At 51.8% G+C, this 25,124-nt stretch overlaps 1 protein-coding gene across 3 annotated transcripts in view; it reads right to left on the reverse strand.

Annotated features, from left to right (window-relative positions):
* Positions 1-25,124, reverse strand: part of RALGDS (ral guanine nucleotide dissociation stimulator) — a 97,161-nt gene that overhangs the window by 13,234 nt on the left and 58,803 nt on the right. For all 3 annotated transcript variants that reach the window (XM_019540859.1, XM_019540857.1, XM_019540858.1), the window contains exons 2-3: positions 1,986-2,096; positions 146-339 (exon numbers count right to left, since the gene is read on the reverse strand). In XM_019540859.1, the coding sequence (XP_019396404.1) occupies positions 146-339; positions 1,986-2,096 (305 nt within the window). The remainder of the gene's footprint in view (positions 1-145; positions 340-1,985; positions 2,097-25,124) is intronic.

Raw genomic sequence — 25,124 nt, forward strand, 5'->3', positions numbered from 1 at the left:
GACAGGGCTAGAAGGGAAGAGAGGATGTAGATCCTTTTAGAAAAACACATGCACTGTTCATGAGAACTTGAGGATGGGTAGGGTACCGACCCCCTGGCATGCCCCCAGCCCCTCAAGGCGCATCAGAGGTGAGGGGCAACATCACCTGTTGAGCAGCAGGTCCAGCACTTGCTTGGTGGTGGCAAAGGCCCGGTAAGTGCACAAGAAGATGGTAACGTAGGTGGAGTCATTGCCTTTGAAGGCTGAAACCAGATACTCCACCAGCTTCTCCAGGGTCCCGGCTTTTATGGTCCGCACCTTACACGTCTCATAGAGGTTTAAGGCCGATTCGTTCTCGAACTGCAAAGTGGGGAGGGAGAGACATGTCAGGCTGGGGGCGAGACAGAGCAATGCAAGCAGAGGCCAGGAGCACTGTTGTCCAGAGGGGCGCACACATGGAGTTTCAACAGGACAGCTCCCCTGCAAGTCCCAGGGCACTTCCCGCTAAAGCTGGTGTCCCAAGCATGGCATCATGGGGCTGGGGGATAGCCCAGCTGCCCAGCATTGTTCCTAGAGATGTCACTCCCAAGCAGGAGGCTGGAAGGCCCTTTGCAGCCGCCGCAGGGCTGTTGAGAACCTGCCCCTACATGCATCTGCATGAGGAGCTGCACTTTTGCCTTACCCTGGGCAGGGCTCCTCTCCGGGGGACAAAGTCAGCCCCCAGGCAGGACCAGGGAATTCTTGGCTCTCAGCCCCATGCTCTATTGATAGAGCCATTTGTGACTAAATGCAGCTTGTTCAACATGCCCGTGGCAACCCTCACTCTCTGCCCCTGGGTCCCCACTGCCCCTGCACTCAGAGGGCTGCCATATTGCAGCTCCCCAGCTCACCCCCCAGGCTTGGCTCAGACCCACCCAGCACAAGTGTTTACTGACTCCAGGAAGCAGAGAAAAGTTGCAGAAAAGGAAAGAAATAAAAAGGAGGGGGAAGAAAAATAGAGTGCAGGAAGCCCAATGACCACTGCACGGCCCCTCTTCCCTTCCAGTCACTGCAAACCCCAAAGCTCCCACATCTCCCGCATCAGCCAGACACGTCCCTCCTTGGGCAGTTGGGAAAACCAGGCGTGGAGCCATCAGAGCTCTGGGATGCTTCGCTCTGCTGCACTCCTTGCCTGTCCAGGCAGACACGGGAACGCGATGGAGTCAGACAGCCGGAAAACTCATCCCTGATATTGCATTCCTGTGGGCTGGCCGCCCACCTCCGCCTCTCACCCCAGGCCTGCCCTGCTGTTTCCAGCACAGCAGAAGAGGCTTTGCTGAGGGCTCTACGAGGCTGAAGGTAAAAGGGTCTTACTCCCTCTGAGATGGGGAGAAGGGGCAGCCTTAACTCTACCCTTTCCAGGGAACAGAAAGGGCCAAGGCTCGAGGAATACTGAGCAGCTTTGTGTCCCATGGAAACGGGGGAATCCAGCACCTCCCAGGAGACCCCTGCTCCACCCCAGTCTGCTTTCCATTCTCTTCCGGCTTTGCAAGAAAGAGGAATTCCTCTCCTTTCACCCCACAGCCTAGGGCCGGCACTCTCTCCCTTCCTGCTACAGCCCGGGGTCGGGTCAGGATCAGGAGCCCTGCAGAAGAACCCAGCATAGGGACGCTCCCTCATAGATGGCTCAAGGAAGGAGCGGGTGGGCTGAGCACCCAGGCATGGTGTATTGAGCCCGCCTGTCCGGGCCCCCAAACCCCAGGGCTATTCTCCCCCTGCACTGGCTAGTGTGGGACACCTCTGCCTCCAGCAGCCACATTCCCAAGTCAAGCTCCCACCGCACACCCTATGACCCAGGCCACACAACACAGTGAGAGAGGCCACAGAGTGATGGTTACAGGCTAAGCAATGGCAACATCTTTTCCAGCTGCCACAGGCAGCAGAATCGCTCCAGGAGAGCTCAGTGGGGAGGGCTGCGGGGGGAAAAAGCAATGGGAAGTTTGGCCCAGTGCCCCCACCCTGCTCACCCCCAGCCATCGCTGCCCCTTGTTGGCTGTGTGATGGAGCTGCACCTTCCGGAGCGATATGCTGTAGATCACGCCGTCTTCCTGCTCTTCCCCAATCTCCTGCGTGGAGCTCTGCAATGCAGGGAAACAAGCAGAGAGTCATTTCCATGAAGCAGGGGAGGGGGCACCCAGCCCCGCTCTTGTCCCCAGAGAGGAAGTGGCTAGGGCTCAGAGAGGTGACAGGGTTTGCATATTTACAGGTACACACACAAATCAGATGACAGCATTCCTCGTGGGTGGGTGGGTGGACACCGTGCAGTGAGGAAGCTCTTCTCAACAGGAACCACTCCCCCTTATCAGTGCACACCACAACACCCCACAGCAGCACAGGGCGGTGCCAGGAGAGCCAGCCCACTCCCAACTGCTCTACCTCCCTGAGCCTTGTCCAAACGCACACTGTGCATCAGCCAGAGATGGGGGGGCAAGTGCCTGAAACCCTGCATTCAACCTCTTTGGAAAGCCTGGCCCCACAGCACTGCAACTCCCACACTGAGCTTCGGTGCTCAGCCACTTTGTATGCCAGGCCCAGCTATGCAGAAGGAGCTGACGTTCAGAGCAAGGACCCCACACGCAGCAGCTAATGCTTGCTCTGCTGGCAGCCAGGAAGGCAGGGCTCCCCAGTGGGTTTTACCCAGGGATCTGGAGCTGACAGCTGGCACAACGTGGACTTGTTCCACCCACTATAGCACCCACTCCCACTCTCTCCTGAGGCCCTGCCCTCTCCGGGGGTGGCAGCACAATCCCTTTGGCAATCTGCACTCCAAGGATCACACACGAGGAATACGGCCATTGTTATCTCACTGCTCGACAGTGTCATCATTGCTTACGTAATACATAACAGCAGCGAAACCGAGCCACCGGCCAGCCCGGGACAGCAACTTGGATCAGGTAATGTGCTCAAGAGGCTGACTCAGTTTGGGAAGCTCGGAGACAGAGAGAGCCCAGAAAATGGCCAGTGGGTGTGACGGCCCTGGATACAAAAAGTGCAAGGAAAGCTCCCAGAGGAGGGGACTGATTTAGTTGCGATGGGTCACAGGGGGAGGCAGTGAATGCACTATACTTCTGACAGATTCACGTCACGGGGTCTGGCATAACTCACTCCTGTGCCCATCACCACAGCATATAGGCATCTATGTGCCAATACCAGTTTCTCTCTCTAGCAGCAGCTACAGAGCTCAAAAGCACTCCGCAAGCATGACTGCAGTTCCACGCACGACATAAAACCTACCCTGTGCTATTATCCTCATCCACACAAATGGGAAAAACTGCCCTTTGTTTTTCAGTGCCCAGACATTTGGGGCACCTAACTAGGGTTCCTGGGTCTGGTGTTGAGGTGCAGCGCACTCACAGCTCCAACTGAGGTGCAGAGGAACCACAGATGTTTCTAAAAGTCAAGCTTCAGTTTGTTCAAGCTGAACACCCCAAATCAGAGGGCACGTCGGCCTGGTTACGGCACGGCTGGGAGTCGACCCGCCTTGTCCACGTTCCAAGTCTTCATGCAGGAGGCCATCTCCTCCCGCAAAGAGAAGCTTTCGCGCTTGGGGTTTGGGAGTTTTGACTATCGGGTGCTGCATGTGCTTGTCCAAACTGCCTCTGTCTGGCAAAGTTGGCACAACTGCTAGGCAATGACGCTGCAGATCAGCAATGGTAAGTCAGGACCACTCCCCACGGCAACTCCTCAGCTACAGCCGTGCTCCACCATTTGCTGAGTCAAAGGCTCCCTCTAAGAGGATTAATCCAGATCCTCTTAAGCCCTGGGGGCTCTAGCCTTTCCTCTGCACCAAAAAAGCAAACCATGTTGGCACAGCACACACTAACCCCACGCTCACCGTATGGAGGCGACGCCTGACAGCAGGACCCAGTTGAGCCTGCTAGCTTAGAGACGGTGAGATGCCGCACGTGGGGGCTTGGAGATTCTCTCCAGGCAACCGATGGCTTTTCCCTTCAAAGTGCAGCTATGTTTTTGAGATGGAGGAAACGACTAGGAGAAACTGTGGCTGGTAAGAGCCCTCCAAGGGGCAACTCCAGAGATGGGACTGGCCTAGTGAGACACTGCAGCTGGGTTCGTAGCCTGGCTAGCATGTGGGTGTGCACGTGCAAGCACACGTGCACACAGTTCCTGCACACTACCCTGGGGACTCCTTGCTCCCTTGTTTATCTAACCCGGGCCAGCTGCTCGCCTTCGTGCCTTCTGCAGGGGATACACACCTGAGGCGACGCCAGGGTCAAGCACGTGCTAAGCAAACAGGCTGGCCCCAGCCCTCTGGGCAGCTGCCAGCTCCGGCAGCAGCCTGCGAGGCGCTCTTGGCCTGGATCCCAGCTGCCAGCTGGGACGCTGGGCGAGTCAGAAAGCTCCGAGAACCTGTTGCCCAGGAGAAGGAGATACCTTGTGCTGCTACAGAAACCAAAGCAGCAGGGAGGAAAGCCTGGCAGGACTGTTCTCCACGGGAGCAGGCCCCCACGTGGGAGCTTGCCCTCCTACTCAGACATACACCCATCCCAGCTGAGCAACGAATGCTGCCTGGTTTTGACCCAAACCCTGGGTTGGGGATGAAATGGCACTAGCGTTTCCAACCAGAGGCCAAGGTGGCCCGCAACCAACTTCACAGCCCCTCCCAGAGTAGCTACTGGGACTGAAGCTATGCAGGCAGCAAGCAGAAGAGGAGGATCCTGGTGGAGTCCAGATGCGACAAAGCCACAGGTCTCAGGGAGACAGAGATGAGATGAGCACACCCAGTTCTCAGCCAGATCAAGTTCCCACCTCGCCCCACCCTTCAGTTCAGGAAAAAGTGTCACCTGTGCCAGGCTTGTACATGCAAACTCCATGCCACTGGCTTTACTGGGACACACAAGGGTAAGCCAGGAGGAGATAACACCCCTGAAGGATACATGCCTGTGGTCACCATGGTCTCCCCACTAGCCTGTATGTGGCTTTAGCACATCTGCAGAGGGACACGGCTGAACTGGGCCAGCACAGACAAGCACGTGCCCAAGTCTGGAGCCAGCTTTCTTCCAACTGATCTAACAGCGCTGAGACCAAAGCTCTGGATGGTCGTCTTGAGAACTGAAAAGGTATTACTAACCATCCCCCCTTGCCACCTGCCCTTGCTTCTTCCCACCCCATCACAGTCCTCGGGGGGCATTCAATACATCAGCCCCTTGAAGGGGAAAGTGAGCCATTGTGATGCTCAGTCGGGAGCACAGCAGACAGCTTCCACTAACAAAGACTTAAAAACCTCTGCTGGGGGAGCAGGGGTGTCTGCCTATGCACCGGGGTCCTTCACTTCAATCCGCCCCTAATGGCACGGGAATTCCTTAGAGATCTGTCCAAGTAGGGGGATGTGAGGAGGGTTTCTCCCTTCATTGTACCTTCAACCTGTCCATATTCAAAGCTTAAGTTAAACAGGAAGATGCTCCTATTCTGGAGGAGCTGTTCCTGAAAAGCTCCTCAAACACACAAGCCGTGAGTTGAGGGTCAGCGGGGCAGGGATGGGAAGCGCCGGCAATGGAAGAGACCGACTCTGCACTCACGTAAAGGTTAGGTTTCTATTCTGCTGTGCTGCGGGGGCTGACATGGGCCCTTAGACCCAGGCTACCTAAAAGGAGCTCCTTCCCAAGGTTTCAAAAGCTGTTCCAACCTGATTACCTTGTCCAAAGCTGTGTGTTTTATTGCCACAAAACACGTGTCCTATAATCACTTCCCAACATGCAGTTTTGCCATCAAATGGAAGGCCTGGACTATCTAGGCCCATGTCCTCCCCCAGACAGATAACACCAGGAATTGCTGAGGAAACAACCCCACCCCAGAAGGAAACTATCCAACTGCACCATGATGGGGTGGGGAAACGATCATTATGTGCAGCATTTTACATGGATTCCTGTGTAGCCGCTATGATCCCAGCTTCAGAGTGCATCTCGCTACACCAATTCAGGCCTGGCGTTAACTGACTTACTTCACTTTTATGGCCTGATCCCCTGAGAGGCTGAGTAGCTCCCAGCACAAGAAAACAAGAGCTGGAGGTGCTCTGTACCTCTTTGGATCCGGCCCACAGCATAACTCGGGACTGCAAAGTGACAATGCAGAAATCTGAATGATCAGTAGGAATGAATGAAACAACCCCACACAAAGCGTCACACCAGCAAGTACAGACTTTCCACTGCTTGATCCGTGAATCACGTGCAGCACCACCGCGCAGCTGGAATGGAAAGTACTGGAGCGGTTTTGCAATGGGTACAGTTCTTGCAGTTGGTGTCACATGCAGAGGGAATGCCCTGCTTTGCTGCTCAGATGACCAAACTCCATTTCCTTCCTACTTCCAAGACTGTAAGATTCATTCACTCATTCATCCTTTTTTTGCTGACCTATACAATACCCACAAGTTCTCTGTTCGCAGATCACGCACAAAGAGTACAGATTTCCAGCAGGTTTACACCAAACACTCTAGGAGTTGCTAGGGTTGGGTCTTTTTCAAATTTGCTTATTCTTGGCATTAACTTTCTCGTTATTTCCCTTTTATCCCCCTGCTGATTGTGCGTTTTATACGTGTTAGTCAAAAAAAAATTACGGAAGCAAAAACAAGCAGAGACATAGAGAAGCTAAGGCCCCACTTTGACACTTGCAGCACTATTTCTCCATGGAGGTTTCCGTTCCTCCCCTGTAGCAGGTAGGGGACAGGAGGCTGGACCGCGAGAAGAAAGCATCAGCCATCAAAATAGGTTGCTAAGAGCCACAAACCTCCAAAAATATATCCCAGTACTCCTACAACCTCTTCCCCAGGTAGCCGTGAATTTGGAGCGTCTCAAATGTTTTGACACTTTCTGCTTGAACATGGCAGCTCCAAGTGACCTCAAATGGAAGAGCTCAGCGTTTGGGAAAATAAACCCGCGGTGCCTCAAGAGGACAACCAGAGGTGCTTGGTCACAGCACGTCTAAGTTTAGCATGTGATCCTCTGCTCTAATCACTGCAGGGTCTCAGATTTTGGGGCAGGCAGAAACCAACATTTGCTTAATGAGGAGGGGGGTCAAAGGGCTTTAAGAAATGGCCACTGCTCAGGAGCGTGTAGCCAGGGCTATAACAATGATAGCAGAAACACCATCCTTCCCTCCTTCTTCTTCAAATGAAGCTTCAAAAATATTTCCCACTTCTACAATTCCAGTGGAAACAGTTTAAAAGCAAGCACTTTCCTGCAATTTTGGCAACCAAGAGATTGCAACAGGATGGAAAACCGTGAAACTGCCTGAAGAGCAAAAGTGAAACTTTGTCTGTGCCTGAACTAAAGAAAGATTTAAAAGAAATCCCAAAGCTTGAGCCAAGACACAGTGTTGGGCAATCTGGGTTTTTCGTACCAGTCTGCAAGGAATCACCAACCGTGGCATTTGAACAGCTAAAGAGGAAGTATAGGATTTAACCATGTGCATGACAGGGATGTTGTACATTAGGTACAACCAATTAAACAGACTCTCAGGGCTTAAGAGCTCCGCTTTCATGATCATCAGTTATCATGGTATGCTCAGTAAGTACCAACACAGAAAAGGTATTACCCTGCAACACGCGCAGAGGAGATGGCGGGGCGGTCTTCACCAACGCATCCTAGTCACGGGTTGTTTTAAATATGAAGGTTTTGCATTTCTCTAACACCTTCCGGATGCAGAATTCAAAGTGATTTACAAGCTTCACTGAACCGAGCCTAGCACCACTCCCCAGGAGACAGCATCATCCGTTTTTGAGATGGGCAGTGCCACTACCGTGCCAGGGTATTTTTGGATCTGTAATTCCCAGCAAGGGACGATGCAACGGTTCAGGCTGCCGCACTAAGAGCAGGTGTGTTCGCTGCTGGGCTCTAGGAATGCAGGGCTGGAAGGGGCTACCCTGGGCGTAGTCACTAGGATCACAGGCAGCTACATCACAGATGTTACGCCCAGAGAGGTCCTTAAGAGCATCTCATCATCACCACACCACAAGCCACAAAGCAACCCCTTGCGGTGCAAAAGCAACCAAAGGCCTCAAATGCCATGCTGTACCCCAAGAAAGGTGTACCCCAACGGTGCCACAAGTGCCCAGGTCCCCGGCAACGGCAGGGATTTTGTTAGGTGCATTCAATCCTGTGCGTAGCTCCCCTTGCACCACTGGCATCAATGGGCAATAGATGGCTTGAACATTAGCGGAGGCAAGGACAGACTGATCCCAAGAGCACGACAGTCAGCTGGAGTTTTCCAACTGAGCAGGATGTGCAGTCAGGCTCTGAGTGACCTGCCCAAAGAAGAAAATCAGGGAACAGAATTGGGATTCCTGAATTTTCAGTTCCCTGAAACACTGCTGGTTCATCAGTCACCTGGAAGAGTCCTTCCACGAAACCAGAGCTTCTCCACTAGAAGAAGCATGCTCCCCCCATGCCCACTTCCCGCAGGGCACATGCAGATCGCAGATCCCGAAACTCGCTCACTCCAGCAAAATGTCAAGTTTGTTGGAACGAACTGTAGTAACTCTGTGGCTTCTTACATAAGCCAAACTGTGACACTGTGTAGAAGGAAACAGAGTGCCCCCCTCCTCTCGCTGCTAAGAGGAAAACAGCTTGGTTCTGTGACTTAAAAGACAAAAAACCACAAAAGCAGAAGTTCCCCCGTTCTTCCAAAATAAGAACAAGCAGCACAGCACCATTTGACAGGGGATTTCCATGCAGAACCCAGCAGGGCAGCACAGTTTCCTTTTCCTGATTAAAAAACCCCCAAGAACCCTGGCACCAGGGTCCTGATAAAGAACACAATCCCAAACCCTTCACAATCCCTGATGGGCAATTTCCTCTCCATTGCCATGCTCAGGAAGGTGACTACGGTGCTCTGCAGAACAGCCCCGGGCAGCTAGGGCAAAGGCCTCCGGTATCAACACTGGCCAGGTCCAAGTTGGGCTAGAGTGCACTGTGGTAGACAATCAGGACTTATAGTAGAAATGATATCCTCCATTAGACCAACAAGATTTTTTCAAAAAAATTACTTTAATCTCTTTAACTGTGGTAGACAAGGATTGCACATTGCTAGTAATGCAAGACCCTCTTCTTTCTTAGGTCCCCACAAGGCAGCCAGCATGGGTCATCTGGATTAGCTGAGCACACGGCTGTTTCCCCTTCCCAGCAAGTCCCACCAGAGGAGTCCCAGTGGAGCCAAGTTGGCCCCAGAGGCCCAGCTGCTACCTAATCACCTACAACAGCAATTCAATGTATGGGGACCAGCAGCCAGGCCCGATGCACAGCAGTTCTCATCTCCCCTGTCCCACCTCTGTGAGCATCTGGCCCTCAATCCCACTCCTGCCAGCATGGCAGGGAAAGGAAACAGTGCCTGGACTCTGTATGGCACCGAGAGAGGCTGTGGCCAGCAGGCCCTGATGAATGCTGAAAGGCCGTAACACAACCTCAGCTCCATCCTGACCTCTTTGTTAATGCCAAGCAAGCCCCTTGATGGCCCCTGTAACCAGGCTGGAGTAGTTCTTGAAAGGTGAAACGGTTTCAGGAGCAATGCTGCATGCTTCTCACTCCCGCCAAAGCCAAGGAGGAATGGGCACAAGGTCTGTGATGTGGGAGGTGCGTTTCTGCAGCACCCGGCGCACTGTGTGCAGCCCCTGGACACTACAACCTAGAGAGCAAAGTGCCTGTGCATTGGAACAATAGCGCCAGGAAGTCTAACAGATGGACGTATATTCTTCCAGCTCCGCAAGTCTCTGCCTTCCTTCCTTCCTGCCCCCGAGCCATTCCACCCAAGGAGCAATTCTGAAGTCCCATTAAAAATAACTACAAAAGGGCAACAGGAAAGCATGGAACAGAGGCCAAAAGCTGAACTGAAATGGACTGGGGAAAGGGAGAAGCGTTTTCATTAGGAGAAACCAAGGCCACAAGTTGCTGTAGCCCCATACTGCCCTGCCACTTGCTTGGCTCTGCAGGTCAGGATTTCCTGACCCACTTCATGCTTATTTTGTTTGAAGCATGACAAAGCTGCAGCCAGTGGGCCCAAAGGTGACAGCAGTAACTAACCCAAGCTCCTGCAGTTCCCCATCACCTCTCACACAAAGACTGTAACAAGAAACCCTGCCTTAGGGCTATGAGTCTCATCAGCTGGCTGGTTGACCTTGGAGCCAGGAGACCTGGGTTCTGCTCACACCTGAAGCATGACCTGGGGCAAGTCACTTCCCCTTTGTGTGCCTCAGTTTCCCCTCTACCCCGTATCTGTATTCAGGTTGCCAGTTCTTTGCAACCAGAACTGTGCTGTCCTTGCAATTTATGATAGAAGTTGGTAAGCTGATCGACTGACTGGTCAAATATTGTCAATTGACTGCATATTTTTGACCGGTCAAAGATTATAGGAATTTTACCAAAAAAATCTACATTTTTTGTAGTTTTCCTGACAGAAAAATGCTTTTTTATTGTTTTTTGACACATTCAAGGGAAAAAATGCACTTTTTCTGAGTATTATTTGGACCTATTGGCAATTTATTTATTTATTTTACAATTTTTGACAGATATTCCACCTGCCAATTGACTGGACTTTATTTGGCCTCAGATACAACATAGGAGCTCTGAGCCCTAGATGACGATGAGACCCGTATGTGAGCAGATCACCCTGCCTCTGCCTACAATGAGATTCTTACACTTTCCCACCAAGCATCTAGTCCTGGGCACTGTCCAAAACAGGACACAAGACTGGATGGATCTTGCACCTTGTCCAGTCTGGCTGACGGGACAGGAAGCAACATCACACACATCTGTATCGCTCCTCATTGCTTTGGCACAGGAGAAACTTGTGGCTCCAGGGTCTGTTACAAAGGAATCTCGTGATTCACACGAAGTGAGGCAGTGACTGGAGCGGGGATTAGGAATTAAGCCTCTTAGTTCCAGACATGAGACAGAGCAGGGAGCCTGAATTCTTCCCCGATTTCATTTGGTTTTCCTTCTGAAGAGGTGGAAAATCATGCCCGCACACACATAGCACCTTTGAGCTGGAGATGACAGGCCTCCTTTTCAAAGATGCTCGGCTCCCACAGAGTCCTCAACGACTTTTGCAGCACTTGTGCACGCCAGCGCTCCTTCAGCACTGCACCCTGCACAAACCAGGCTCACGAGCTGCTGCAGAAGTAGGAGTCCTTTCATGCTTTCTTCAGGCAGGCTGACATGCCGGCACATGTGCTTTTTTCACATTGCTGAAGTTTGGAAAAAAAACTGAACACGGCATGTTTTTGTTCCCTTCAAAGCTCCTGGTCCAAAGGATCCAGCCAACACAGCAATTTCCCTAGCTGAGCCTCCCATTCTTAACTTAAAGCATGCATTTCCAGAGACCACATATAGATGCAACCTTGCTCAGTGAGGCCACCCACACAAACATGGGCTGGCGTACGGGGCACAGCCGGCCTCCGGTTTAGAGCAGTTCTACCACTGTGAGCTCACCTAGCACCCACACAGTCATTACAGGAAAAAAAAAATTGTTTCCTGGCATCAGATGAAACTGAGAATGAGCAGCTGATAGTAAATCACTCCAGCTGAAGGGAATTCCAGTGCAGATCTGATTCCCCTAACTCAGGGGACAAATACTGTGGATGGAGAGAGACAGCTGCCTATACACGACAGTGGTGGAAGCATGAGAAATTCCTTAATTTTGTTAGAACTCTGATGGCTTCTCCGTTTTCCTCCAGTCATGCCCTGGTTTGCTATTTCCATTACATCCATTGTGGGTTTGGGGCAAAAAACAAAAGAAAAACCCAGCAATGACTTCCAATGTCAAGCCCGGAGCTACCCGAGGTGCTGAGAATCTCTATTTGCAGCTGTGTCGGCCAAAACCAGAACCACTTATCTGTTCCCCATCCCTCTGCCAGGCTTGGAAAGTGGCTTATTATTAAATAGGAACCAGGTCCTAATTACTCCTGGGTTAGAGAGGAGGCAAAAGGCTGAGCTTGCACAACCAACCTGACAAGGGATTTCTGTTTCTCCTTGCATAACCCAGCCCCACCCTGTGGTTTTTCTCATCTCTAAAATTAACTCCAATGGCCAAGAGGATAAGAGAGCTGGAGTTGAACCTGCATGGACAAGCTCTGCATTGAATATTGCTGAGGGGTGCAGCAGAAATGACTGCTTTTTTTTCCTATACTAGGGTCCTCCCCAAGGGCCTCTCATCATCCAGCGATCCATCGTGTAATAATACACGTTGTTCAAAAACATTGGAAGATAGAGCTCCTGCACCGGCGGGCTTGCCGCTGGAGAGTAAATGTTACTCTCAACAAATCTATTGATTGCATTAACCTGGATCGCTGTCAACTGGCCCCTTTGTACTCAGTGTTATTTTTGGTGTGGTAGACAGAATAGTTCAGTCAGGATTTAGCTCTGACATGCCTCAAAATAACCTGCCAGAGGTTGCTATCCATACACTTTCAGTTATGTTGTAGTACGCAGTGACCAATGCAAATCTAAATTACAGCAGAAATGGGACACAAATATTTGTCTCTAAGCAGGTTTAACCCTAGGCTCCATGTCTGGGCTGTAAGTACACCAACATGCACCAACCTATTAGTTAATCCACACTGAAGTCAAGTCTGAAAATTCACATTTAGAAACAGAACCAGCACCGACATTCTGCTTTATATCTCCTTCCCACCACTTCTGATCTACATGTCAATTCTGCCAACTGCAATGTTAATTAAAAATAAACTTAACTGCTCATTAGCTCCTTTTCTGAGGTCTAGCAAATACACACACAAACACACACACACACACACACACACACACAAACACACACACACGGTGTACCTGCAGCTCTGGATTTGGGTGCGAGACACATGTTGAAGGAGCAGCTATTATACAGTGCCAACCAACTGGTCCAGAGTTGCACACACCAATGCCTACAGCCAGGAGAATGTCCCCTGCACAGAATGCTGCAGGGTGACATGTAAGGCTGGGTGTCTAATTCCCCAAGGGGACAGCGTAGTTGTAGGGGAGTTATAAGTGCAGCTGGCTTCACTGTCCTATTTGAGCTCTTAGAGCAGGAATGGCATGGGAACTTCCCTCCTCTCCTCCCAAAGGACTGGTGTTCACCCGCTCTGCACATGTCCTGACCTGTCTCCACAGGGGACATCCCTCCCCCTCTTCTCCATGCTCCATTGATATTCCATGGGAGCCCTGCACATACCATTCCAGAGCGGCCATTCAATGTAGCTCAACTAATCTGTAAATACCCATCTATTCAGTAATCCATCTGCTTTAGCTTGTAACTCATCAGCTGGCTGCAGTTCAAACAGTTTAACCATATGATTCTGAACTCACTTCTGTCCCACACAAACACACGGCCCCAACTCCACTGGATGCCTCGACTCCAGGCTTAGTTACCAAAGCTGCAGTGCACAACACGGCAGTGTCATCTCCAGGACTGGACTGGGCCCCTTGCTACCAACTGCAGCTGAGAAGTGCAAAAGAAGGAACCTCATGTTTAAATGCTGTCATTTCCAAGGCCTACGGGGTTAAGCTGATGAACAGAGGGCCTCCAAGGGACTATGGCTCTGTCTGCTCACAACCTCACATCGGCTTATTGCAGCCACACTATCCACTCTTACTTCAGTTTATGAGTGGTTTGTGTGGCATCTGGATGTGCCTGGGGATGTCAGTAAGTTAGATGTCATTTCAGCCAATTGCTCCGCTCTACCCCAGAATAAGCTACTGTTAAATTGAAACAGAAGTGTCCCCATGTAGGTGTGCCCTGGCCTACGTAAATCAGCTGGTGACACTCCAGTGCAGACCATGGTTAAAAAAAATCTCACACCCTGACCTCCAAGGTCAATAGCCCCTCTTGGCTTCAGTCATATCCGAGTTCACTGTTTTCAAACATCTACTTCTTTGGGATGTCCCAGCTGAGACACCAACAGACTGATTTTTCAGAGATAACTGGGTGCATCTACACGTAGTTACTGTGCATTTAGTTCAATATTTCCTTAATGAAGTACTAAATAAATGTGCAGTAACTACAATTACTGGTGCACAGTTTTTTGGTGATGGTTACTTCGTAGTAGCCTAATAACACTGCATTGTAGCTTATTAGCATGGTTTTTGATCAGCATGCTACTGCGCAGTACAATCACTTACCCCGGGGATCTTTAAAAATACCCCGATCTTTAAAAAACATCATCTAACCCCAGTGGTCTGTCCTGCCCAAGTGCAGAGGGGCCGGACCTGATGATTTCACCAGCCCCTAACAACTATGAATCTACGAATCTCAATTAGACTACTGCGCGGTAAGCGTCTCATGTAGACGTGCCCACTGAGCACTCCAAAGTCCACCCAAAACTCAATGGGTGCTGACAGTGCTCAACACCTCGGGCACTGGGATGGGAATCCAAGCTGTCCTCTGAGTAGATGGGTCAGCCACAATGAGCAGGCAGTTTTGAAAATTTGGCATCTTCTACTCTGCATCTCTTCTCTTGGCAAGAAGGACAATGGCAATGGGAGCTAGATCAGGGACATATGGTGTCTATTCGCACCCCTCTCCCAGGCAGCCAGTACAGATACCCTACAACACAGCACTACAGCACCAAACAGGATTTCCAAAGAAATACATCCCCTCTTCTCAGCTACCCCACGTGCCCTGGTGAGGAACAAGTGAATGGAGAGAACATTAGTTCCCAAATGCCAACCCCGCCCTGATCTGCATGGCACAGCAGGGGTCAATGCTCTCTGGTAACCCAACTCAAAGCTTCTACTGTATTCATTGAAGGCAAAGAGGGTCTCATTGTACAGTCTGGCCAATCACATGTCAACCTCCTCTCTCTTTTTGTCTATTAGGGTGACCCAGTAAACAGCTGAAGCAGAGAAAACACAGGAATGGACTACTGAAGGGAGGGCTGCAGCCGCCATCACGGGCTGTTTGTGAAAAAAGGGAGAAACAAAATGAGAGCCTTTGTTCTGCAGCCACGCTCCCCGACCCCCACCCCAGGCACAGCTGATGTATGACTCCTCCATTTGTTGCCGATGTGCTTTCTGGGCCGTTCTGCATCGGGCAGGGAGTTTCAATCCCTAGCCTGTCTCACCCCAGCTGCTCCCTGCCTCCCCGTCCCCTGGACTCCCGATACCCAGCCCCAGCTATTGCCTACAGACTCCCGACTGCACAGATTTCGTGTCAGAGCTCTGCCCTGCAGTGTCTCCTTTGGCTCCACAGCTGTGAAATCTAGACACGCCTGGGGATGTCAATAAGCTAGAAATTTTCCTCTTGGGGCTCTTCCCTTGGGGGTGGATTCTGTGGTGGGAGAGAACAGTTGGAGGGGAGGAAGTGTGACATCAGATACTTCTATAATTCGGAAAATCTTACACAGTTGCTGGCATTACTTGTACGGTGCCAACGAGCCACAGGCACAGTGCAGTCCGGCAAACAGAGACAGAGCCAACAAGTTCACACCTGGGGCCTGAACCTGAGTTGTCATGTGAAGCTGGCCTTGATTTTGAGACGCAATGAGCTGCTGAAGATAAAAAGCATGGAAGTCTGTCAGCACCTTTGGGAGGGGGAGAACAAGCTACACTCGTTCACATGCTAAAACACCCAGATCTGCACGATTGGACTCTAGCCCATCACACAACGGATCAGTGAGTCCGATCCTGCACGTGAAGGTCGTCAAGAACAACTCTGCTGAAACAGCCAGGAGCACCCAGGCAGCCAGCAGTGTATACAGGGTCAGGACATCAGACACCGTGGCTTGATGACTATCTCTTCTGCTGACTGCCCAAGCAGAGCCCCAGACCCGTTCTGTGCTCCTCCACTTAGTCAGCGCCGCATGGACGAGCTCAGAGCCCTCCCAAGGGCTTGTGCTTTGCAAGCAGCACTGGGGAATGCTCTGTAACAGGCACTGAAGCCAAAATCCTAGGGTGAGGCAGCCTCTGTCTTCTTCCCCATACCATGCCAGCCCCTTTACAAAGCTATGCAGGAAGAGCCAGTGCCACCGGTGAAGGAGAGTTACCGGGTGCACATCACCGACACACGAGACGCAGGCATCCCCGGGGAAGGGTCTCCATTCTGGGATTCCAGTATGGGGCAAATCCCCATTAGCAACAGCGGACGGCCCATCAGGCACATTACCGAAGCACGTACAGCTCCCATTTTGTGGCAGGCAAAATGAGAAACACCAAGCAGAGCCTGCTCATACCTAGGGACAGCACTTTCATAAGCCAGTGCAGGCATGATGCTTGCTTAACTCGGCTGGCTCCTGCCATCCAGAACTCCTTCCAAGGTTGCACTATCAACTCTGCTTTCCCTCTCAGGTGCCCCATGCACCTGCTCAGGATTACGAGCTACTCGCTAGACGCACATCCCCTCAGCCTGAAATCCAGTTCACGTTTCTATTAATGATCTGTTGAGGGGAAGACCACGACCTAGTTGGTTGTTGGGCTCTGCAGGTGACACCCATGAAGGTGTTGGTGCAAACGAGACAAAGGTGCCAACCTTCCACCCACTGCTCTTTTGGTTTCACGTAAACTGGATTCAAGAACCACTCTCTTGAATTGTTCCCTCCTCCAGGACTGGAGCGCCCTTGATTTCAGGAAGGACCCAGGGGTGGATGTGCTTGACGCCCAGATCTGAAACCCAAAGATGTTCTGACATTTGGAGCCACTAGAGCTCAGCCCAGAAATATTCTGCTGCAAACGCCACGCTACCAAAGCTCACCCATCACCAACGCACTGGATCTGGTTGCAGCCCAGTCTGCAGAGCCGTCCAACTTCCGAGATGAATTCTGTGGCACAACGCAATGTGAACAAACACCTCATGGCACAAGTGTTTCGTTATGTCACCCCAGTAATAGCAACCCATAGCAATGCTCTGAGTCACTTCACAGCATAATCTGGGAGACAGGCCCGCACCTGCGTGAAAGCCAATCCCGGCAGAGGCAACCAAGACACGTGCCACTAAATGCCTATGTCTAGAGAAAACAATCCAACTCCAGAGTGCAGAATAGCAACAGGTGCCAACGCAGCCGGTGCATCACCCACCCAAAGGGGTCTAGCTGAGGGGCTGGGATACCAGGCAGGGGAGAAACAAAACCTTCAGCTTCCAAAAAGTGCAGCTTAGTAGAAACAACTCCAAAGAGACTTCTGCCACTGTTATAATAAGCCAAACTGGACGGAGAAGAAACCATCCTCAGCCCTGTTTTCAGTGATGTCCTCGGGTGGCACACGGTGAATAACTGGTGAACGATCCCGTCTGCTGTGTTGAATGCACACTTCACTACTGCAACTGTCATATCCTGCAAAGCCTCCACGTGCTGATTTCTCATTTACTTCAATGAGTGTCTGGCGTGTGGAGTCAGACGCCACGAGCAAAAAGCCAAAGGCACATTCCAAGCATCTTTGAGCATGGTAGGGGTTTGGATAAAAGGCACCGAGAGCCAAATCACCCAGGGATTCGTGGCCTGAGCTGAAGGGTGCAGCCTGGGACACAAACTTCCTCAACATCAATGGGTGATAGCTAGCTTCAGGGCCTGGTTTCTTTCCTGGTTCTAGCCCTGGCTCAACCCAAAGGCAATCAATGCGGTTGAATCAATCTGGACAAAGCCAAAGGACGGCTTTTGTGTATGTGTTCCAGGAAGCAAATTCAGGTTAAAAAAACAAAACAAAACAAAACAACAAACACCAATCTTTTTAATACACTCAAAATGTCAGCTTCAGCAAGAAGGCCAGCGCTGATTCTCGGGTTTTGTGTCACCATGGAAACCTGATCACTGTAAAGAAAGAGGAAAACACTGAGTGGTTTTGCTCCGTCATATAGAAAGGCGTTGTGTGTTATGGGTAGGAAACACTTTAAACCCAGGTTTCCACAGGAGCACTCAGCTCAGCGGCTCTTTATTGAAATGCGGTTAAGTGAAAAAGAAGCAAAAAAAAGAAGCTAAAAATAACACCTTGGCATTCCCAGTTAGATAGCCACCAAATGACTTTCCTAGCAATATCTGCTCCATTTGCAAGTCAAAACAATTTTTTTCTCTCCTGGATGCTGGCTCTGAGAGCTCAGCCTGGTGGCTGGAAACTCATGCTGTTTTTCCTGCTTTGCCGACGGCAAGGATGGAGGATTCAGAGCCGGGCCAGGCAGCTGCAGCCACCGGGCAAGATTCAGAAGACAGGCCAGGAGCCGAGGCATGCATTAAGAGGCCTTTTCCTCTGTACAGTCATTTATTGCTCTGATGATGAACCCAGTGGAAATTCAGCTGAGTAATAAAAACAAACACGCTGCCGTGTAGCTGAGCAAGATGAATAGGCAGCTCACACGCATGTGTGTGCCCGGACCTCTGACAACACTTGGCTGTTACATAACTGTTGATCCTCAAGTACCTGCGAGATAAACACTTGGGACTTACTGACTACAAATAACCGCCCTGTTAAACCAGGACAGAACGTACGCCTGGAAGCCTGAGCGCTATGGGTACGAACTAAATCAGCATTTGCCACGCATCATGGAAAAAGTATTGCAAAAAGCGGTACAAGCGCCAAGCATTAGTGCGAAGTCCCCATTCATTGGCATTGCTGTTGCACCTACGAGTTCCCATCCCATTCTGCCAGGCCCCCTGCGGGCACCTATCGAAGAGTCCTGGCCCCGCAGAGCCCCTGGCCCATTCCTAGCGCTGCTGCTGTTGTCCTCCCAGTTGTTAGTTTGGAAAGGAGCCTGCTTCCTGCCCATTTCCATGGCATAATGGAAGCCTTAGTGGGGAAGCAAGCCCCTGCTGTTAGCCGGGGAGCAAGGCCACATCCCTTTTAAATCAGCTCTGAGAGAGGCCTCTGCACACAAGTGCCTTCCTGTGCATGAACAATTCCATCGGAGTCAGCACGTGAGCAAAGTTACTCGTGAGCCTGCTAAGTGCGTGTTGGAAACAGTTTTAAGAGGATCCAATTACGCTCGCGGATCACCCGCGTCCCCACGGACAGACTCTCTGCTACCTTCGCTCCCACCTGGAGAAGCTGGAAAGATGATATCTAAACACTCTTTTTAGCCCTCAGCTCCAGCATCTGGCTTTCACTTCCCCTCCTGTGTCTGTCCGGCCTGACCGAAACCCGCCGCAGCAGCTGATGAAGCCATTTACAGAGCACGAAACTCCAGAGATGCTGGTAGTGTTTATGTTCCCTTTTTGCTGAGTCTCATTTTCCTTAATTGCCTGGGGAGCAATGTCCAACCACATCCTGATGGCAAAGGAGCCTGATGATTAGCCAGATTACTGCCTGGTGGTTAGCGCTCGGATAGAGCAGGCATAAAGCGCTGGCATTTAACAACACTTTTTGATGGCAGGAAGTTCTCAAGAGTTCAGGACTGCATTTGTTTTCAGCCGTGTTCCTAGCTGGTCTTCCCAAATCTGAGAGGAGCATAAGGCAACAGCTGTAATAGCCGGATCCAAAAAAATCAATTGGAGGTCAAATTTATATTGCCTTTCAATGGCTTGTATCAGCCCCTCAGGGATGCATGTGCTGTACCTGTTCATCTCAATAGAATCAGAGCCGTGGGGAGGGAGGAATGATAGCAATTTCGGTAGCAAGGTTGCTTAACTACCTGTGTGCTGAGCCTTGAGCAGCTTCTTCTCACAAGTAGGACCGATGGCCTAGGTACAAACATTCAAAAAGCCAGAGGTAGAATCGATCTCAGTTATACAGTTTTCTGTAAACTGCATAGTTTAGATTAGTGAACAGAACACACATTTGCCCTTTGGTAAATCTTAGATTGGGTTCTTCCATTTTTAAATCAGCCCATATGTGCCGAGCTTCTGGTTTTTGGTTTTTTTTTTGTTTGTTTTTTTTTTACAGGTATAGATTGGTTTCCTATCCCTTATGCTGGTAAAACTGTAATGTCGGTGCCTGGCCATGGACACCATTTCAGTGGATCGCTTGTCCCTGGAGCCCTGTATTCTTCAGTGAGCCCTTTAAGAGGAGATGGGAAATGGGGGACCTGCAACTTTTTAGAAATCAGTGCATAGGTCCTTACATGACAAAGAAATGGTTCTCCAGGCTGCCCAGATAACTGCATTGAACACAGATTTGTAAAACCACTGCGAACAAACTCTCTGGGGCAGGGACACTGCTGCCGTGTAGACCCACAGACTTGCACGCTGCAACACTGGTTAAACAATTAGCCTACTGATGTGACATCCATCCCCTGGCTCTCGCTTCAACGGGTCTAACTCCCCCTCTGAGCACATTCCCATTTACTCCCTTCTTTCTAAGTCTGCAGGTGACAGACAGAAAGGATGCCCAAATTCCACGCTGCAATCCCACCCCACAGAAAGCAAAACCACTGGCAAAAAACGCTCTCCCCATTCTGTGCAACAAGCTCAGCCAGCATCATATCCAAATCCTGTTTCTAAGCAACAGCTTTTTGTTCCCCCCTTGCTACATTCATGGGAGATGCTGAAATATCTGTGAACTGCAACAGCATGAAATACAAGCAATAGGAATGCGACAGCCTGAAAAACAGAGCCACTGGGCAGTTCTGACTGCAATGGCCCTGGAGAAAGAGCAAATAGGGAGGGGCTGAGCCTTTAAACATAGTCTAGAGTGACCTAATCACCGCTGCCACCCCCCAGGGACACGGAGGTTGGCAATTAGAGCTCCATTAAGCACAGGACTGCTGGTGGAGATACCATTTTGCAGTCAGGCCCAGCTGAGATGGCAAGGGAGAACAGACCGCTTGCTGTCACTCACCGCTTTGGGGTTTCTCACTGAGAAATCTCTGTATACTGAGCCCATCCCAGAAGAGCTAACAGTCGGTATTTATTTTCCCTGTTGCTTTTATGCAATTGGCCTTCCTCAAGGAGCTACAGAAATCCTCTGAGCTAGAGAGGCACGAGGGAGGCTCTGCTACACAATCCCTGCTGGGGACATCAGGCTTCCACTACACAAACAGCCCAAAACTTTGCTCTTCTCCTAGCTGCTTCTCCAGCAGAAGCCCAGCTTCTCGCTCAGCACCCTACATCCATAACCAGCAGGTCGGGATCCTTACCACCCAAGCTTTATTTACCATCTGATTTTGGCGCATGGAAGGCAAATACTTCAAAGAATAAAATCAACTTCAAGCCAAGTGTTAGTCAGGGCATGGAGGAGGCCTTATCATAACTGCACAGAACAAGTGGATTCCCTGCCCCAAAGAGACTCCACAAGCTGGACTGTTCCCCAACCCAATGCAATCAAGGGAAGAAGGCTTCTGCTAGTTTCAATCAGTTTGGGATCAGGCTCTCAGACCCCTAGTGCAATGAGAGTTTTGGCATCCATGGCCTTGAAAAATCTGCCTTAAGTCACCCTTTCAAATCCAAAGCTCAGATACCTTTGATGTGGGCCAATACAAAATGAGTTTGATCATGTCAGGCTGGATCCTAGGATCTCCTGATGTCACTGAAACAATTTGGTCCCCTGGCCTGTTATCTCACCTGGGAACCAAGGAACCAATGGCCAGAGCAGACCCAGGGCCTGATTTTTGGAACCGCAAAGTTCCCACCGCTCCAGGCTTCGCTGCTCACCCCTCCGAGTGGTCGTCCTAGGGGACACGGTAGCACATGGGTGAGCTAGGTGGGTGTGCCTGTCCTACCGATGGTCTGAGTTTCCAGACCTGCCAACCCAGCCTTAAGTCCACTTAAACCTCAAACGGAGCCAAGGACCGGAAGGTTTTCTGCTCCTATGGAAACACAGCGCAGCAATCTCTGAGTAACATGATCCTTATACAAACATACTTAGAAGCCTCTCCCTCACCCCACTCTAATGGAATAAAAAAAAAATCCTGCCACCCCTACTATTCCTGCTCTTCTGAAGCCATTTATGTGTAATAATTACCATTTCTGTCCCGCTCCTGCCTTCAAAGCTGGGGCTGCACCTGTCGCAAGGTGCCGCAAGATTGCCATCTGGGTAATTCCAGCAGAGGATGCTCGCCCCCACAAGCTGCTGGGACGTGTGCCATCACTTGCAGAGTTTGCTAGACTGAAAGGATCCCTGCTTGCACCGTTAGGTGCCATCAGGGGAAGCAGTCCTGGCTCTGCATCCAGCAGCAGGTGCTTGGCTCTAGCCAGGAGGCAGAGTACTGAGAGTGCACCCTACTTAGGAAAACCAGTGTCTTAGAATAGGAGGAGTCATGCAAAGCTGCCCATCACCTCTGTGGGACCGCAGTCTAAGCCAGGGCGAAGCAGCACAAGTGACACAAACTCTGGCACAGCACAGAGGGGAAAAAAGTAGAGCCAAGAACAATACAAACCTTCAGCCTGGTCTCCCCTGGGAAAACAGACTTAGTTTGTCACAGGTTCCCAAATGATAAGACCCTAGCATGGACTTGGCAGCTGGGCAAGGTATAGCCGAGGTCTCCCCAAGACTCAAAACTAGGTTACGGGGATGCTCATGTCCCACAGTGCACAGACTGATACTGCCAACGGGAGTCTGGAGAGCCCGGAAAGGCTCCAGGACTTTTCTTACACAAATAACCAGCCCTGTCCCATAGGGTAGATTCTGCAGTACAACTTTGCCTCTCAATTACAAGCACCCCCATGGCTGCCAAGGAGGTGGTCACAGCAACAGGGATCTTCTGGTTTGGTACTTTGCCATCCTCCAGCTGTGTTTTCTAATGGCCAAAAGCAAAACAAGCTCCAGTATAGTTTAACCAAGAACACGCAGACCCTCGTACGATAAAGCCCCAGAAAGCAGCACTGTCACAGCAGCTTCCTGCTGTGGATCTCGAAGCTTTCATTAGCATTATTTCACAGCAGCCTGTTTGGATTGGGATCATTAGGGCTACGTTACCAAGGGAGAAACTGAGGCACACAGCAGGGAACTGGCTTGCCTCACTTCACAGAGGGAGCCCATGACAGGGCTGGGGCCCTGTTCTGAACTCCCCTGATCACTTGCCCTACGATGCACGAGGAGGATGCACCAAGGCCCATGGAGCAAACTCTGAAGCTGGTCCACAAGGATCAGAAGGGAGCTGGAGGAATGGTCATTCTCCCAGCTTGCAAACATGCAGCAAGCTGCCTCCTTTGGCTATGCCGCCGGCTACGCAAAACACCTCTGTTCCCTAACTGCCCCTTTCTCCTTCCGGTTCCAGGGTCCTGCCTAACTCAGTCCCAAGCTCCGCGATCTGCCTAGGCCAGAGCGCAGGGAGGCTCAAGCGTGCTCCACAATTCATTTCTCGAGTTGAGAAGTGCAGAACTGCCTCCCTTCCTTTGCCTCCCCAGCTCCCTTGCGCTCCCTGCCAAGAGCGTGGCCTAGGCAAGCTCCCGGAGCGCCAAGGGATCTACACGGCTGGACTTCCTGCCAGACATAACAAGAACCAGATGATGTGCTCTAAGTACACCCACCCCAGAGAGGAGCAGGGGGAGGAGGAGGGAAAGGAAAACAGGCTGCATGGCGCTTTCATGAACTCTCTGCTGTGTTGACAGAGCTGGTCTCTATAAAACCTACCCACGGCCCCAAGAAGTCTCCCCCTCCTCTTCTCTCCTGACCGGGAAGCGCCAAGCCTCCCCAAGGAGGGGTCAAGGAAGATGCCTTCACCATGGGCCCTGGCTCTTCTTCCCAGTGTTAAATGCTCTGCCCTGTAACCAACTTAAATCCAGATGTATCCAGAGCTAGGTAAGGGTAGACAGGGGGTCTCTAAATCCCAGTGAAAACAGACCTTGCTTTTCAACCCCTGCCTTATAGCAGAGTCACACGTGCCTGTTGATGCTTTCCCGTCATTACGGGAGATGCATAATGTCCCCTGAACCTCCTCGCTAGTGAAAGTGAACTTCTCGTAAGCACTCTGCTTGATCGGCATCCCCCCATGTTTCTAGCACGTGAAAGGCCAAAGCCCCATTGCTCTGCTGCTGAACTACAGGCAGTGCCCTGCGGGTCACTCTGTGGGCCTGGCTTTCCCCTGGGATCACAGCCAGGCTGCAAGGGTGAGCACTGGATGGGAGCTGCAGCCAGCCAGCACAGCACAACACAACAGGCCAGCGACACCCTAGAGAGCACGGTGGGTGTTTGCTGTCCCCAGCAAGTAGCCCTATACCCTCTGCTGGGGCCCAAATGCTGAACCCTGGACAGGCCCAAAGCTTTTGTAGCAGGATGGGGACTGCTGGGATGGTGCCGCAGGCACCGGCAGATGTAGCAACCTCCCAAAGAAATCAGGAATGGCGCTCCCTCCTGTGAGCTCTCTCCGGTTTCTCCTATCACAGATAGCCTGACCCGGGGATGAGCAGAGCCAGCCAGGAAGGAGGGCACTCTCGACTCCAACCCAGCAAGGCAGAGGGAGGAAAACTGTGGCCGGTTCGGGGAGCTCGGCCGGGAGCCCCTCACTGCCACGGCCCACAGAGCGCACGCACAACGGGCAGCAACATCTGTACGAACACAAGAACTGCCACGTCCTGGGTCCGACCCCGAGTCCACCTTGCCCAGTCTCCTGTTTCACGCAAGGGCAGAGAGCGGATGCTGGAGAGGAAAGCGAACGGTGTTGGACCAGGGTTTTTATCCCTGTTTTTCTCTCACTTGCACCCTCCAGCGTTCAACATCTCGGAAGCGTGGATACCAAGGCCATGCCCCCAACCCGCAGGCGCTTCTGCCACTGTTGCATGAAGCTGGTCCCCTTATCTTTGAGCAGAGGCAGCCCCCCAGCCCCGGCTACCACTGAGAGAGGCTGGTGGGACCCCGCACCCCCCATCAGGGTGGTGGCAGCAGCTGGGGACCCCAAGGCAGCCGGCCATCGCTGGGGGTGTCTGGAGGGAGAGACGGACCACCCCGTGCACGTGGGGAGGGGGCACTGCCGAGACCCGCAACGCTGCAAGCCGGAGCGGAGCCCAAACCCGCCGGGACCCGCTTCGCCCTTCCAGCCCCCACGCCAAGGAAACCCCGGGAGCCTCCTCCGTGACAGCTGAACCCGGGGGACAAACGAAAGGCACCCGGGGGAGCTGGGCTCGGCAAGGCGGGCGCCGAGGCAGCGAGGAGCGGGAGAAGCGCCCGGGGGCAGGAGCAGCCGCGGCGCGGGCCTCACCTCCAGCGGGGGCAGGTCGGGGTCGAGCTGCGTGAAGCTGTGCAGCACCACGGGGCTGCGGTCGCCGGCCACCTCCAGGCGCACGCCGAGCAGGAGGCTGCGCGCCCGCCGGGAGCCCTCGA

The sequence above is a fragment of the Crocodylus porosus genome, unplaced genomic scaffold, assembly GCF_001723895.1.
Source record: "Crocodylus porosus isolate Cpor-Errol unplaced genomic scaffold, CroPor_comp1, whole genome shotgun sequence".
In the NCBI taxonomy this organism is placed as follows: domain Eukaryota; kingdom Metazoa; phylum Chordata; order Crocodylia; family Crocodylidae; genus Crocodylus; species Crocodylus porosus.